The 14,101-nt window shown below is 66.5% G+C and overlaps 2 protein-coding genes across 6 annotated transcripts in view; both read right to left on the bottom strand.

Moving 5' to 3' along the window:
- Window positions 1–14,101, bottom strand: part of ARAP3 (ArfGAP with RhoGAP domain, ankyrin repeat and PH domain 3) — a 437,919-nt gene that overhangs the window by 16,668 nt on the left and 407,150 nt on the right. For 2 of the 5 annotated variants that reach the window (XM_039702722.1, XM_039702726.1), the window contains exons 1-4: window positions 3,893–4,029; window positions 1,207–2,289; window positions 594–652; window positions 236–309 (exon numbers count right to left, since the gene is read on the bottom strand). In XM_039702722.1, coding sequence (XP_039558656.1) covers window positions 236–309; window positions 594–652; window positions 1,207–2,249 — 1,176 coding nt within the window. In that variant the 5' untranslated portion in view covers window positions 2,250–2,289; window positions 3,893–4,029. Of the gene's footprint in view, window positions 1–235; window positions 310–593; window positions 653–1,206; window positions 2,295–2,430; window positions 2,741–3,892; window positions 4,030–14,101 lie in introns of those variants that run through there. The other 3 variants (XM_039702725.1, XM_039702723.1, XM_039702724.1) reach the window with 3 other exon arrangements.
- LOC120499190 (START domain-containing protein 10-like) lies at window positions 7,885–13,823 on the bottom strand. The gene is made up of 6 exons (XM_039702732.1): window positions 13,178–13,823; window positions 10,410–10,557; window positions 10,222–10,325; window positions 9,948–10,065; window positions 9,734–9,786; window positions 7,885–9,228 (listed from the first exon to the last, which is right to left on the bottom strand). Exons 1-6 carry the CDS (start codon window positions 13,340–13,342, stop codon window positions 9,016–9,018), a joined length of 801 nt encoding a protein of 266 aa, XP_039558666.1. The 5' UTR covers window positions 13,343–13,823; the 3' UTR covers window positions 7,885–9,015.

Genomic DNA, 14,101 nt, shown 5'->3' with positions numbered 1-14,101 from the left:
CACAGACCCAGCAATCCCCCTGTGCATCCCTGGCAGCGCTGTCCAAAGGCTCCTGGAGCTCTGGCAGCCTCGGGCCGTGCCCATTCCCAGGGGAGCCTGGCAGTGCCAGCACCTCTGGGGCAGAACCTTCCCCGGGCACTGTGTCCTCACCAGCTGCAGCTCCCAACTCTGCAGCAGCTGGTGGGATGCAGAGTGACAGCAGGGGACAGCCCCCACCCCCACAGTGTCCCCTCACCTTGGGCTCCCGGGGCAGGGCCACATGGCCAAAGACGGTCTCGCTGTAGGGGGTGATGGGCGGATCATTCCCCTCTGTGGGCAGAGAGGGGAGGGAAAGGCATCAGCGGCGAGCAGGAAGAGAGCAGCCAGGACTCCCAGCCCTTGAGGGGGACCCCCGAGCCCACCACAGTGCCCCCCAGCACCCAGGGCATGTGACACAGTGACTCGGGTGGCTGGGCTCTGCCAGGAACGGGTCACCCCGGTCCCCGAGCAAGCAGGAGCAGGGCGGGGCCGGAGGACAGGCAGGGGGTGTGGGTGACCCCCTGTCCCCCTTCCCGGGGACTCTGGCGGTCCCTGCTGTGCCCGGGGGCTCTCACCTGGCTTGCCGGTGGGTCTCTGTGGGACGGGGGGCAGGGCCCCGCCGGGCCAGCCGGGGCTGCAGGCAAACAGGACAGGGGTTACTGTGGCTGCCCTGGGCTCCGTGCTGCCCGCTCTGGCTGGGCAGGAACCGCTGGACGCTGCTCCCGAGCCCGCCTTTGCCCCCTGGAATGTGCAGCATCCCCCCCCGCACCCTGTGCCCTCTTTTCTCCCCTCTTTTCCCACCCCTGGCACTGCTGGGATGTTTTCTGGGGCTGTGGGGCATTTCCCACCGCAGCATCTCCCCCCTCAGGAGGCAGCCCCAGAACCTCACTCAGCCACCCCCTCAGCATGCTGGGGACCCCCAGCCCTGCTGCCAGAGGCACAGAGAAAGGGCAGCAGCCCCTCCCTGCATCCAGCAGGAGCCATCAGGGGCCCAGGGCCATCCTGTCATCTCAGAGGGATCCCAGCTGCCGGGAAGGCACGGGCAGGGTTCTGACAGGGGCTCGCCAGCACCTGGGGCAGGCAGGGCCAGCTCTGGGGGGGTCCCGGGGCTGGGGGGGCTCTCTGGACCCTCCTCTCTGCCTGCTCTGCCCCCTCCGCTCCCAGGGCTGAGGGAAAGCATCGCCTTACTCAGACCTGTCCTCCGGCCGGGCGTGCTCCTGCGGGGACGGGGCGGGGGGCTGAGCGACCCCCTCCCCCCGGGGCCCGTCCTCCCCTCCCGGCTCCCCCATCTCGAGTCCCTCGTAGATGATGTTGGACACCATCTCCAGCCGGGGCTGCCCCGGGCCCGGCTGCGGGCGGGCTGCCCTGGGGCACGGCGAGGGCTCCCTCCGGGCCGGGGCGGGCAGGGCGGCGCTGGGGCCGGGGGGACCCTCCTGGGCACTGCCAGGGCCGGGCTCGGCCGCCGGGCCCCTGGCTCTGTGCCGCGGGGGGACGGATGGCACGGACGGGGGGCACTTCTCCGCTGTCTCCGGGGCTGGTCCGTGGCTCGGGGACGGCCGTGTCTCCTCCCGAGCGCTGTCGCGCCCTCGCAGCCGGGACGCTATGGCACCCATGGCCACGGCTGCCCCTGGAGCAGCGCCGGGCTCCGGGCTCTCCGAATCCGTGGAGCTCTCCCCCGGCACAAAGCCCTCGAGTACCACAAAGGCTGCCGGTGCCCTCTCGCTGCCCGGGCTGTGCGCTGGCACCGTGGAGCGTGCCGGGGGCACGGGCACTGATCCCTGCTCCGGCTTTGAGCGAGGGAAAACCGTCCTCGGCTTGGGAACCGGCTTCAGGGCGGGAGGAGCAGTGTCCTTGTCTCCAGGCGGTGCCTGGCCGGGCACGGTGACACGCTGCTGCGTCCCGAAGGCGTCACTGGTCCCCCCCGGCTCTGCTCTCATGGCATCCTTGCCCTCCTGGGGGGCATCCAGCACCTCCGTGCCTCGGGAATGCGTCTCTCCTGCAGGTCTGCCCCGGGGCTGGCTCAGCATCCGCGTCTGCTGCGCCAGGCTGAGGATGCGCTTGCGGTGCCCGGTGGCGCTGATGCCGATCTGCTGCAGGTGGCGGCTGTCCAGCGAGGTGGCATCTCTGGCCACATGGTATCCGTGCCGCTTGAAGACATCCCGGTACCTCTCCAAGTGGATGGTGGCCAGCCAGTCCGCAATATCCGAGTCAGGGCCGCACGGGGAGCTCATGGCCCTGCGGTGCCTCCGGGACGGATGCTCAGCCCATCATCTGTGCGAGGAGGGGAGAGAAGGGCTGAGCAGGCGGCAGGAGGGGAAGGGGTGGGTTCAGCTGCCGCGAAGGGCGCGGACACGGCAGGCGGGAGCGCGGGATGCTCCCGGAGGTCCCCACACCTCGCTGCTGTGCGCTCACCTCCCAGCTCCGGGAGCCGGCATCCTGTTGTTCCCCAGCCCCAGCCCCCGCAGCACTCCCCGCGGCTGCCGCAGCCGGATCCTGGCCCCGCTCCGTCGGCGGGGCCGTGACCCGAGCCCGGGCAGGGACCGAGGCTCGGGGGGCTCACGGGAGCGGGCGGTGGGGCAGATGCGAGCGCCGGGACGGGCCAGAGCCGCGCAGCCGCGGGGGGGTCCGGGCGGATAACGGGGGGAGCAGCGGGGCCCTCCCGGGGGACGCTGAGCTCCTGTGCCGGCCGGCGGGGAGGGCTCTGCGGCCGGAAGGGCCAGACCATAATCTCTCTCTCTCACTGCTGGCGAGGGCATGGGAGAGGTCAGCATGACTCACGGGCGAACAGAGGGGGGACAGCCTCCCACCCACCGCCCCCGGCCGGGCCGGACCCCGCTGCAGCGCCCGCACATCGCCGCGGGGGCACGGCCAGGCTCGCTGCCACCAGGGACGCTCAGCCCGAGGTGATTCGCCAGCACAGCCCGGGACAGAGCCTGCTGAGGGCCTTTTTCCCATGAATCACGCAGCTCCGCACTAAACCATCTGTGCTGACTGTGCTGCCACTGGGTCTTTTTCCAGTTCCTCCATTTCCCCCTATTGTTCGGCGCAGGCTTCCTTCCTGCTGCCTGCACGCTCCCACGCATCCCCTGCCCCCTCCCGCAGCAGCCGCGTCCCAAAACCGGCCCGGGAGAGCCGGGCTGAGCCCCCGAGCCCAGCACGGCACGGCACGGCCCCGCTGCCCGGCCCCGCCTGCCCGGCCCGGGCTGCGTGGGTGCCGGGGGAAGTGCCCGGGAGGCTGCGGTGTCCCCGCGAGCACGTGGGGGACGCTGTCAGCGAGGAGGAGGGACAGCCACAGCAGGGGCTGGGACACGGGAGCAGGACAGGGGGACAGGGCGGCTGTCAGGCCGTGTAGGACCCACGGAAAAGGCAGGGCAGGGCACGATGTGCCACACAGAAAAGGCAGGGCAGGGCACGATGTGCCACACAGAAAAGGCAGGGCAGGGCACGATGTGCCACAGCGATGTGGGCCGGGTGTCTGTGCCCCAGGGTTAAAGGGCTGTACCCACTTCTGACCAGCAGCTGGGGCCGAAATGGGGCAATTTCCCCCTTTTTCATGCCTTTATCGCCCTGAGGGATCTGCGGGTGGCTCTGCCCTGTGCCTGCCCTGCCTGGGGCTTCTCCAGTGAGGAGATGGCTCCTGACCTCCCCGTTCCCGGGGCTCTGGGGCCGTGCCGGGCACCATGTTGTGGTGTGGCCCTTTGGGGCAGCTCGGGGCATGGGCAGTGACACTTCACGGGCAGGTGGGCACCATCCCTGTGCCTAAAAGCCCATGCCCAGCTGGCACAGGGAGCACGCACTGTCCCAGTCCTGGCCCTTCCCCACCGTCCCCACATCTGTCCCGTCCATGTCCTGCCAGCCCGCGGTTGTCCCTCACCTGTGGCGGCCCGCAGCCCCCGGGGCCGCTCCGGCGGAGCAGCACGGTGCCAGTGTCCTGTGGGCTCCGGGGGGATGCCAAGGCAGTCCCGTGCAGGAACTGCTGCGGGCTCCGCAGCACCCAGCCTGCGCCTCCCACTGCCGGTCCCTCCTCCAGGCCAGCCCTCTGGTCCCCATCCCTGTCCCACCCTCTGTCCTGTCCCTTCCCAGGCGTGACGCTGTCCCGGCTGTGCTGGGTCCTGTCCCTCAGCCCGGCTTTGCCTTCCTTGGGACCAAACTGAGGAAAACAGGCTAAAATATTCATGCTGACGTAGGGAATGGGAGGGCTGGCACCTGGGGGGCTGCGTGGGTGAAATTTTGGGAAGATGAAAACCTTTGTGCTGTGGGGGTGCCAGGAATGCAGCCCCTCATCCCTGTGGGCAGGGGATGGGGAGCGGGGATGGGGAGTGAGCTGAGGGGCAGGATGGCAGCAGGGGCTGGCGTGGGAGAGGGACACTCAGTGGGATTCTGTGCTGCCAGGAGCCCGAGCTTTCAGCACAGCCTGGCCCAGCTGCTTTTAACACAACTCCTCTTGCAAGAGCAGGGCTGGCTGTTGGTCCAGCTCAGCTCTTACCCAACCCTGAGCGTGTCAAGGCTGATGTCTCGCTCCTGATGCCATGGCTGATAACCTCTCCCTGCCCTGTGAGCGCCCAGAGCTGAGCACTCCCTTGCTCCATGTCCAGCAGGTCCTTCCCCACCCCAGCAGTGCCCCCAAAGCCATTGTGAGGTGGTGTGGCAGGGCCACCCCATAAACCCCCTGCAGTTCAGGGCGAGGGCACTCACCCCAGGCTGCTGCTGCAAAGCAGAAGCACAATTCAGCACGAGCCTGGCAAGGCTTTTGGCTTCCTCTCCCTTCCCCAGCAGCTGCTCCAGCAGGGAGTGACAAATCCCTGGGCACGGGTGACCCCACGGACCCCCTTGTGGGTGGGGTGTGGAGACCCTCGGGGTGCAAGGGGACCCTCAGGCTGTGCCGGGACCCTGCGGCCCTGCAGGGCAGACCGTGCCACCCCCCTGCCTTGCAGAGGAAGCTGTTGGGCCCTGCTATTCTTGGGAAGGCTGCTGAGGTCTGCGGTGTGGCTGGGAGGGACAGAGCACGGATCTGTCACCATCTCTGTCCTGCTGTGCTGCAGGCGTTGCAGCAGTGAGCACAGACTGGCACCTGCAGCCCCTGCACAGGCAGAACCCTGGGCAGGGTCAGGCTGCAAGGATCCACAGCGGCTCCTCTGGCCCAAACTCGCTGCTCAGACAGAGCTCAGGGCACAGCATTGTGTCCAGAGGCTTCTGCAGTGTCCCCAGGCAGGGACACTCCAAGGGCAGGATCACCCCTGACCTGCTGGCAGTGCTTTTTGGAACCCCCAGAACCTTCTGCTGGGAGCAGTGCTCCTCCCTGATGCCAGGAGGGCAGGGATGGGCAGCAGGGGAGGAAAATGTCCCTGGGACATCCTCATGATGGCAGGTCCCTGTCCTGGCAGGGTTGATGTGCCCAAGGGCAGGGTCTAGCTCCCAGCCCCTGCTGGCTGCTGCCAGGGCAGCTTGGTGCAGAAAACCTTCTCCATGCTCCCTTCTCCCTCCACAGTCACCGAATTAATTCCTGGGTTTGGGGCTCTGTTCCCTTGGCAGGAGGAACCCCTGCTAAAGCACCTGGTTCCCAAGGGGAAGTGCTCCTTCCCCTGCCATGGGACCACCCCGGAGCCCCAGAGCTGGCACAGGGAGGGCAGCAGGGCACGGCAGGGCACCGGGGCAGGGCACAGGGATGGGATGTTTCTCCAGGGCTGCCTATCAGCCCATGTTTTGCAGAGCAGGTTTCAAAGCCTCTGCTTGCTCCCAGTGTTTGCCAGCCTGCTGGTGGGATTTATATATATTTATATTTATGTTTATATTTATATTTATATTTATATTTATATTTATATTTATATTTATATTTATATTTATATTTATATTTAATTATTTGTATTTCTATTTCTTTACATCTAGGCCGCAGCATGCTCGGGCAGAGGCACAGGGCCCTGTCCTGCCATGGTCACAGAGCAGGAAGGCCGTGCCTGCTCTCAGGAGGGGGAAGATGGGCAGGACCAGAAAACCCCCTGGGGATGGATTGGGCTTTGAGAAGAAGCTGGCAGGGGCTGCAGGAAGCAAACATCAACGTGAAGGATGGATCCTTCCAGCATGAAGGCCCTTTTGATCCTTCTCTTGGCAGTACCCAGGATGACACTGTCCCTCAAGATTCCTGTGTCCAGGTGTCCGTCCATCCATCCATCCATCCATCCATCCATCATCCATCCATCATCCATCCATCCATCCATCCATCCATCCTCCATCCATCCATCCATCCATCCATCCATCCATCCATCCATCCATCCTCCATCCATCCCCACCCTGGGCCCGGTTTTGTTTCACCTTCAGCCCCACCCTCCCAGTTCATGTGTGGGGTGATGGTGGGAGCATCTCTGGGGGGCAGGACAGGGTGAGGGACGCTCAAGGCTCATCCCTAGAGAGGAAATATCACACTGGACAGCTGGAAATGTGGGGCTGGGACTGGCCCTGAGGGTTTGCAGGGCACGGCAGAGAGCTGAGCCCATGGGAGGGATTGGGGAGGAGGAAACTGGAGTCTTGGAAATCTGCTCGACCTCTCCAGGCAAAAGCCCTGCTCAAGGCCACTCCATGAGGCTGCTGGGGGGGCTCCTCGCTGTCCTGGTTGGGTGGAGGGGCCTAAAGCTGCTCGAGACCTATCAATGAGCTCAGGAGTCACAAATCACGGGATCCAGGACGGAGTCACATCCTGCCCCAGCAGGGGCACGTTTGACACGGTGTGTGGCCAGCTGGGGCCCGTGGCACGCTGCCGCTGCCCCGATCCATCAGGGGCGGCTGACATCACTGCCTCCGCGCTAATCTCCCGTCCAGCAGCAGCTTCCCGTTTCCTTTCCAACCTCTGCGCTCGGAGCCGGCCAGGAAAAGCGCCCAGCTGGGCTCTCGTGCGGGGCCGCAGCCCCCGCGTGTCCTGCCCTCGTCCCACCGGGCCCTGGGCCACCCGCGCCCCCAAAATCCCAGCGAGGGCCCCCGGGGGGCTCCGCGCCCCCGGCACGCCGCCCGCGCCCTCGGGATGCCGGTGGCCGGTCCCTTTCCTGTTTGTGCCGCAGGAAACCCGCATCGTTCCAAGAGAAATCACCGCGCTGGGGCTGCTGCCGCCCCACGGTGCCCCCCCAGTTCCACCCGGGCTCATTCTGGGGGCCGGGAGCTCTCCTAGAGCCGGGGCTGGATGCGGACAGTGACAGGGACACTGCCTGTGCCATCCCAGTTTCGGGACACAGCCCGGCTGCGGTGGCACCCAGCCTGCCACAGCTGTCCCTGGGGCTCCCTGCCGGGCTCTCGGTGCTCAGGCTGCAGCTCCTCAGACCTGACTCCCACGAAGGTCTGGCTAAAAATAACCCCGGCAGGGCTGCAGTCTGGATCCCGCGGGGAAACATCCGGGAATGCCAAGGGATGAGGCTCCTTCCGCAGGGGAAGGCTCTGCACCCCAGCACCCGCCGGGCTCGGGGTGCCAGCGGGCTCTGCCCCATCGCAGCAGCACCCAGGGGTGATTTTCCACTCTGCCAGAGTGCTTTTGGGGCAGTTTGGGGCTGGGTTTTGTCTTTTAACAGGTAAAATAATCCCCATCTGCTGCCAGGGGTGGGAGCAGCACGGGGAGAGGGAGGGAGCAACCTTGTGCTGCCAGGTGCGAGCTGCACATCCCCTGCCCCTGCTTTCCACATTACCCTTGCAGAGGGGGCTTCTGAGCAGCCAGCCCAGCTGCAAAGCCCCGGATCCCAGACCCTGCTGTCCCCTTCCCAGCACTGTGTGTGTGTGATGTCCCCCGAGGCAGCCCAGGGGACATTTGTGACCTAACAGGGTGGCTGAAGGGGGACAGCAGGCATCCACGCCTGAGATGCTGGGGTGGAGAAAAGCTCCAGGTGTGGGGGAAGCACTCACAGGGCAGCTCTGGAGGGGGACCAGGGGGGTGAAGCTGGGTCAGAGGGACCCCAAAACCTGCAGTGACATCCCCATTTGCACTGACCTTGCAGAGATCAGGCTCAAACCCAGCTGGGGACGGAGCCCAGCAGCTGCTTCGCAGGGTGGGGGCGAGGAGTGGGTGGAAAATCCCTCATTTGTCAGCGCATTCCCACGGCAGTGCCTGTCTAGACCAACTTCCCGTTGTCTGGTGGAAGCTGCCCCCTGCCCACACACGCTCCCGTGGGGTGCAGAGCCCAGCATCCCTCCATCCTGTCCTGCTGTGGCCACTTCTGTCCCTGCTGAGGGTCACCCCAGGGCGCTGGGGCCGTGTGGATGGGCCCTCCTGTCCCGCTCTGAGCTGGATGCCTCTGGGTGGGCTCCGTGCCACCCCCTCCCCACCCTGTGCCAGCCCCGTGAGCTCTCACACACACCAACCCCTTTATTGTGCCAGGAACCACAGCAGCAGCAAACACGGGGAGAGTGGGGACACAGGTGGCCCAGGACCCCCCTGCCAGGACAAACCACGAGGGGAAGGGGTCCCCAGAGCCTGCTGGGCTAGAGCCAACCTGCAGAGGTGAGCCTGGAGCTCAGGAGGGCCTGGGAGGGCTCCCTGGAATGGGGGGGTCACACTAAGCCTGGAGGGGCATGGAGGGCTGGAGCGGGCACAGCCTGACTCGGGCTTGGCAGAGCTGGACCTCAGGCCAGGCGGGGTCAATCCAAACCTTGTGCTGCTGCAAAGCCTGGGCAGGACCCTCACAGACCCCCCACTCCTGGGCCTTTTAGGGTCTTACAGTGGCAGAGCCATATCCTGGTCCTGGAAAGCTCCTGCCCAGCCTCTCTTGGACACCTCCTGCCAGCTCCGTCTCCTACAGGGACACCTCCATGGGCACAGGGGCCACCAGGGTGCCCACCCTGCCTCTTCCCAGTGCCAGTTGCACAGATCCCACGGGACAGATCCCCGCTGCCTGGGCAGGGAGGGGGTCAATGATGAAGGACTTGGGAGAGCAGATGTGACTATTGGGAAGCAGGGAGCCAAATTCCCAGCTGTGCCCCCTGGGTGCCAAGCCTCGGTGCTGAGGGCATTCCCTGGCCGAGGGCTCAGGCCTCGTGGTCACTGGTGCTCAGGTGCTCCTCGGGCAGGCCGGTCTCGTCGATGTTCTCCAGGGAATCGGCGTGCTGCACGGACAGCTCGGCCAGGCTCACGCTGGGCAGCGTGTTCTGCTCGGGGTACACCCAGGGCTTGTACTCGGGGTCGTGCCGGCGCTTCCACTCCGGGTACTTCAGCCCGGCCTTGTAGATCTTCTTCATGGCCTGTGGGCACAGCGGGGCTGGGGCTGGAGCTGCCCTGGGCCCTGGGCACAGCTCCCCCCGGCAGGGTTTGGGGTGGTGGCAGGGCATGGGGCCTGGCTGCCCCAGCAAGGTGCCCAGTGCATGCCCTGTGAAACCCAGAGCTCATCCTGGCAGCTCTGCAGCACCGAGGGTCCATCCTGTGAGCCCTGGATCGCTCAGCACCCCTTCTGCAAGCTCTGGGTCATCCAGCACCCATCCCGAGAGCCTTGGACTACCCAGGACCCATGCTGTGAGCTCTGGACCACCCAGCACCCGTCCTGCAGGTTCTGGGTCACCCAGGACCTGCTCTGTGAGCTCTGGGTCTCCCGGCACCATTCCATGAGTTCTGGGTCTTCCAGCATCCATCCCCAGAGCCCTGGGTCACCCAGCACCCACCCTGTTGGCCCTGGGGTCACCCACCATGCCCCACCCGGGGTAATTTGGGCAGCTCATCCCTGCTGCCCAGGACTCCCATGCCCCTCTTTACCTTCGGGGCCACAAACTGGGACACACGGTTCACCACCCACTTCGGCAGCGACCCTGCAAGAGCCCAAAGCCCCGTCACCCAGGGAAGCAGGGCCAGCCCCGGGGGAGGCACCACGAGCCTGCAGCACCCCAGGGCTGGCGTGGGCACCCCTGCATGATGGAGAGCCAGGGGGTGAGCTCTGGGTGAGCCCCCTGCCCCCCGGGCGGGCACTCACCGCGAGGGTCCACCTGGGTGAGGTAATAGAGGATGCAGGCACCGTCCCCGTTCGCCTTGATCAGGTACCCGGTCTGCAGGGACACGGCCCTCACGAAATCCTTCCGGGGCGGGTATTTCTGTGGGGAGATTCCGGGCCCCTCAGAGCCTGCCCGGCCCTGCCTGTGCCCACAGACAGCCCTGCCAGGGCTGGGGCAGCCGGGGCACCCCAGAGCCTGCCCGGCCCTGCCTGTGCCCACAGACAGCCCTGCCAGGGCTGGGGCAGCCGGGCTCACCGGGTGCTTGACGCTGTAGTTGATGATCATGTAGTCATTGCCCAGGGGCAGCCAGGAGCGCAGCGTGACGAAGTCCCGGTTCTTCAGGGGGCTCGGGCACTTCCCTGAGGGCACATCCTGTTACCCCACGGCCCCACACACGCTCCTGGGGGCTGGGGAGGGGGCCCGGGGGTCTCAGGGGTGCTCACAGGAGTAGTATCCCACATCAGCGTTGACGGTGAGGCGCCCGATGTCGTAGGTCTCGATCATGTTGGAGTCCCATTTGCTGCGGTAGCGGGTGTCGTGCAGCACGTCATAGAGCGTCTCGGCGGGGACATCCTTGCAGGAGATGCGGGTCTGCGGGCACAGGGGCGGGGGGCAGCCTGAGCCCTGAGCTGTGCCCGCCTGGGCACCAGGACTTCGGGCTGGCCCGTGTCCCTGTGCCGTGGAGGGTGCAGGACACGGCCCCGCTGCAGGACAGCCCTGGTGCCACCGCCCCTGCAGCCAGAGGGGCTGCAACGACCCTCACACTGGTGGCCCAGCTGGTCCAGGACCTGATGCCTGTCCCCTACCCCACCATGTCCCTGCTGGGCAAACAAAGGGGTCCCCGTGTGCTTCGTGATGGTCTTGGGTGTGGGGTCTGCTCCCGGGGGGTGTCGGGGCCACTCCAGGGGTTTCGGACCCGCTCCGGGGGTGTCGGTGCCGCTCCCGGGGGGGTTTCGGACCCGCTCCGGGGGTGTCGGGGCCGCTCCCGGGGCTCTCGGGCCCGGCTGTAACCGGAGCCGCGGAGCTCCCGGCCGCACCAGCCGTGCATTATTGATGAAGGCGGCCGCCCTGCTCCTCTGAGCGCCGGCAGGAGGGAGATGTCATCTGCTCCTCGTTAGAGCCCCTGCATCTTTGATGAGGCGCCGTGTAAGCGGAGCTGGCCCTCTGAGCGCGGCAGGTCCCATCAATCTCGGGCAAGCTGTCCCTGGTGGCCCGGTGTGGATGGACTCGTGCCCAGGCCGGGCTCGGAGATGGGCTGCAGTCCCCAGGGCACCGCGGGAGGGTGGCAGCACCCAGCCCCCTCCTCCTGCTCTCCCTCCCGGCTGCACCCTCGCAGCAGGGCCTGGAGGTGCTGCTGCTTTTTCCAGCTGCAGGTGGAGCTCATGGGTCTCCTGGAACTCCGGTTGTCGCAGTCTTGGAGCCCCAGATTCCCCACTAAAGCCTGTCCTGCTTCCACCACCCCCTGCAGCCTCGGATGAAGGGCCCTGCCAGGCACAGCAGCTGGGATGGGGAAAGCACAGAGCCCAGACCCATCCACAGGGAATTCAGGGGGAAAAAATCCAATGCTCCAGCTGCTCAGGGAACCCGAGATAATTAACTCCCTCAGTTAATGGACAGACTGAGGCTCTCCTGACCCCAAGGGAGCTGTGCAGCTCGGGCTGCATCCCACATTTTGGGAAGGGGCTCTGGGCACTGCCAACCCCTGCACCATGCCCAGCCCTCTCCAGGGCAGGGAAAATCCCCGTTATGGCACTGAACCAGGCTGGGTGATGCTCCCTGGCTGCCCTGGGGTCCCCTCCCTGTGGGGCTCAGTGGTGGCAGGGGGCAGAACTGCAGCCAGGCTGAGGGCTGGGCTCCAGGGCTTCCTGCCAGCCTGTCCTGCTCACTCTGAGCAACATCCCCTCTCCAGCCCAGATCCCACTATGGGAAGCCCTGTCCAAGGCTGGAGCTGCCCACAGCCACAGAGCCAGACCTCTCCCTGCAGAGGCAAGCAGGCTGCTCAGGCAGGATTTACCCTTGGCAGGTCCTTGCTGCTGTCACCACTGCCCTCCTCCTTCAGGATGTGGCTTCCAGGAGCGTGTTCTTTGTGTCCTTCCCAGGGATGGAGGTGACACAGCAGCCCACAGTGCCACCCTGCAGCTTAATTTGGGAGAGGAATGTGATTTTTGCCTCTTCCCAGATGTCAGGGACCTGCTGCAGTCACCAGGACTTTTCAGAGGCGCTGGCCTGACCCCTCAGCACCCTTTAATCCTGTGTATGCCCAGCTGGTTTAAATCTCCCTGATCCAGGTGCAGAAGCTGGCCCTGGCTCAGGGCAGCAGGGAAATGTGTATTGCAGCTGCAGCTCTGCTGAGAGTGCTGCTCCTGCTCCTCTCCCTGAAGGGTCTCTGTCCAGAGCAGCAGCGTGCCCCCAGCTCCTCCGTGTGCCCCGGCTGCAGGAGAGGTGCTGCTGGGTGTCCTGTGCTCAGGACAGCGGTGGGAGAGCCTCTTCCAGAGCGTTGTTCCCTCCTCTCCGCCTCCCCGAGGCTGTGGTGACCCTCCCCCGGCACTCCTGGGTGAGCGCTCTCCAGCAGCTGGGCTGTCCTGCAGGTCGGATGTCCTGCCTCTCCTCGCCCCGGCAGATTCCGTCCCTGCCCAGGGCTCGGGATTCTTGGTGCCAGAAAAGCCAAAGCCCGTGGTGCCCACCCTGGCCTCACCGTGTGCCCCCAGCCCCGTGACGTGCCCAGGTCACCTGGCAGTGCCACCGGGGCTGTGGAGGTACCTGAGGGGTGGCTGCACCTCCTTGTCCCTCTGCAGCACCCCAGGCCCAGCCCCTGGCAAGCCCAAACAGCACCTGGGGCTCCCGCAGGGTTTCATCCCGAGATGTGCCCCAGGACGGCACAGCCGGGGAGGGGACACCAGGGACACGTGCCATGAGCCCGTCCGTGTCCCGGGGCTCCGGGCAGGGCCGTGTCCGCAGTGTACCCGATCCCGGGGCCCTCCCGCGGGTGTCGGGGCCGGGGGCAGCGCTCAGGGGATCCCGGTGGGTGCGGCCCCGGGGCGAGCAGCGGGAGCACCGGGAAGCACCTTCGGGGGTCTAACCCCGCCAGCCCTGGAATTCGGGACAGAAACACCCCCAGGCAGGCCGGACCGCGCAGCTCCAGCACGGGGCAGTCCCCAGGGACCCTCGGGAGCCGCCGGGCACACGGCTGGGGCAGGGATGCTCTGCTTACCTTGATTTTCTGCACGGTGCAGCTCTCCTCCTGGCCCTGGCTCCACACGGTCACGCCAGCCTTGTTGTAGCGGCAGTGCCAGCCCTCCAGGCTCTCGCACTGATCCCTGAAGGAGCTGAAGTCGGAGTCGTCCGGGATGTAAACCATCTCCCCTCCCCTGGACATGGGGCTGAGCTGCTGCCCCCCGGGCGGGCGCGGGCACCGCCTGCGGGCAGCCTCTGCCTCCCTCCCGGGAAACCCAGCCCTGCCCTTGAGCTCTGCCTCGCTGGGTGCCCGCCGCAGCTCACATCCTCCTGCAGCGGGCCCCGGCCGCGGGCAGCCGGGACGGGCAGAGCGCTGCGGGCAGCCCGCGCGGGGCTGGAAGGCTCCTGGGCTGCAGTTGCTATCGCAGCTGCCGGCAGCTCGGATGTCTTCCCGGGCTGCCTCACCAGCATCACATTTCTCTCGGCTGGCTGGCAGCTCCTCTATTATTCAGCAGGTAGCAGCGCGCAGGTGGCTCGGCTTTCAGGGCACAGCTGCCCCCGGCCCCCGAGCCCCCCGTGCTGCCACCCCGGCCGTCCCCTCGCCGGCGCCCTGGCAATCTCTGTGCCTGACTTTGCAGCTCCGGCTGCCGGGAGGGATCAGCTGATGCCGGGAGCAGCCGAGGCCTCGGCCCCGCGGCTGCAGCAGCAGCGGGATGCGGGCCAGGGCGGGCCGGGGAGGGGACACAGCACCTCGGCCCTCGGCGTGCCCTGGGGCTTGGAGGGAGGGAATTTGTGAGGGGGAGGTGGCCCTTGCTGGGCTCACAGCATGCTGTACCCCCGGGGGTGTCCAGCCCCCCTCCCACCGTGAGCAGGACGCCACCAGCACAGGAAAGGTCACCCAGGGCTCAGCCCAGCCTGCAAGGATGGACCTGCCCACCTCAGTCCCACAGCTGTGCCACCT

Source organism: Passer montanus, unplaced genomic scaffold, assembly GCF_014805655.1.
Source record: "Passer montanus isolate IOZ18808 unplaced genomic scaffold, ASM1480565v1 scaffold159, whole genome shotgun sequence".
NCBI lineage: Eukaryota > Metazoa > Chordata > Aves > Passeriformes > Passeridae > Passer > Passer montanus.
The sequence above is the reverse complement of the archived record's forward strand: the minus strand, read 5'-3'. Positions and strand labels throughout refer to the sequence as shown.

What these genes read in the sequence shown, in the direction of transcription:
- LOC120499190 (XM_039702732.1), bottom strand. Translation starts at nt 13,342, where the DNA reads ATGTCCAGGGGAGGGGAGATGGTTTACATCCCGGACGACTCCGACTTC. An exon ending in ACTACAGCGTCAAGCACCCG is followed by an intron (nt 10,066 to 10,221) that starts GTGAGCCCGGCT and finishes ATCTCCCCACAG; the next exon opens with AAATACCCGCCCCGGAAGGA. An exon ending in CACCCAGGTGGACCCTCGCG is followed by an intron (nt 9,787 to 9,947) that starts GTGAGTGCCCGC and finishes GGGCTCTTGCAG; the next exon opens with GGTCGCTGCCGAAGTGGGTG.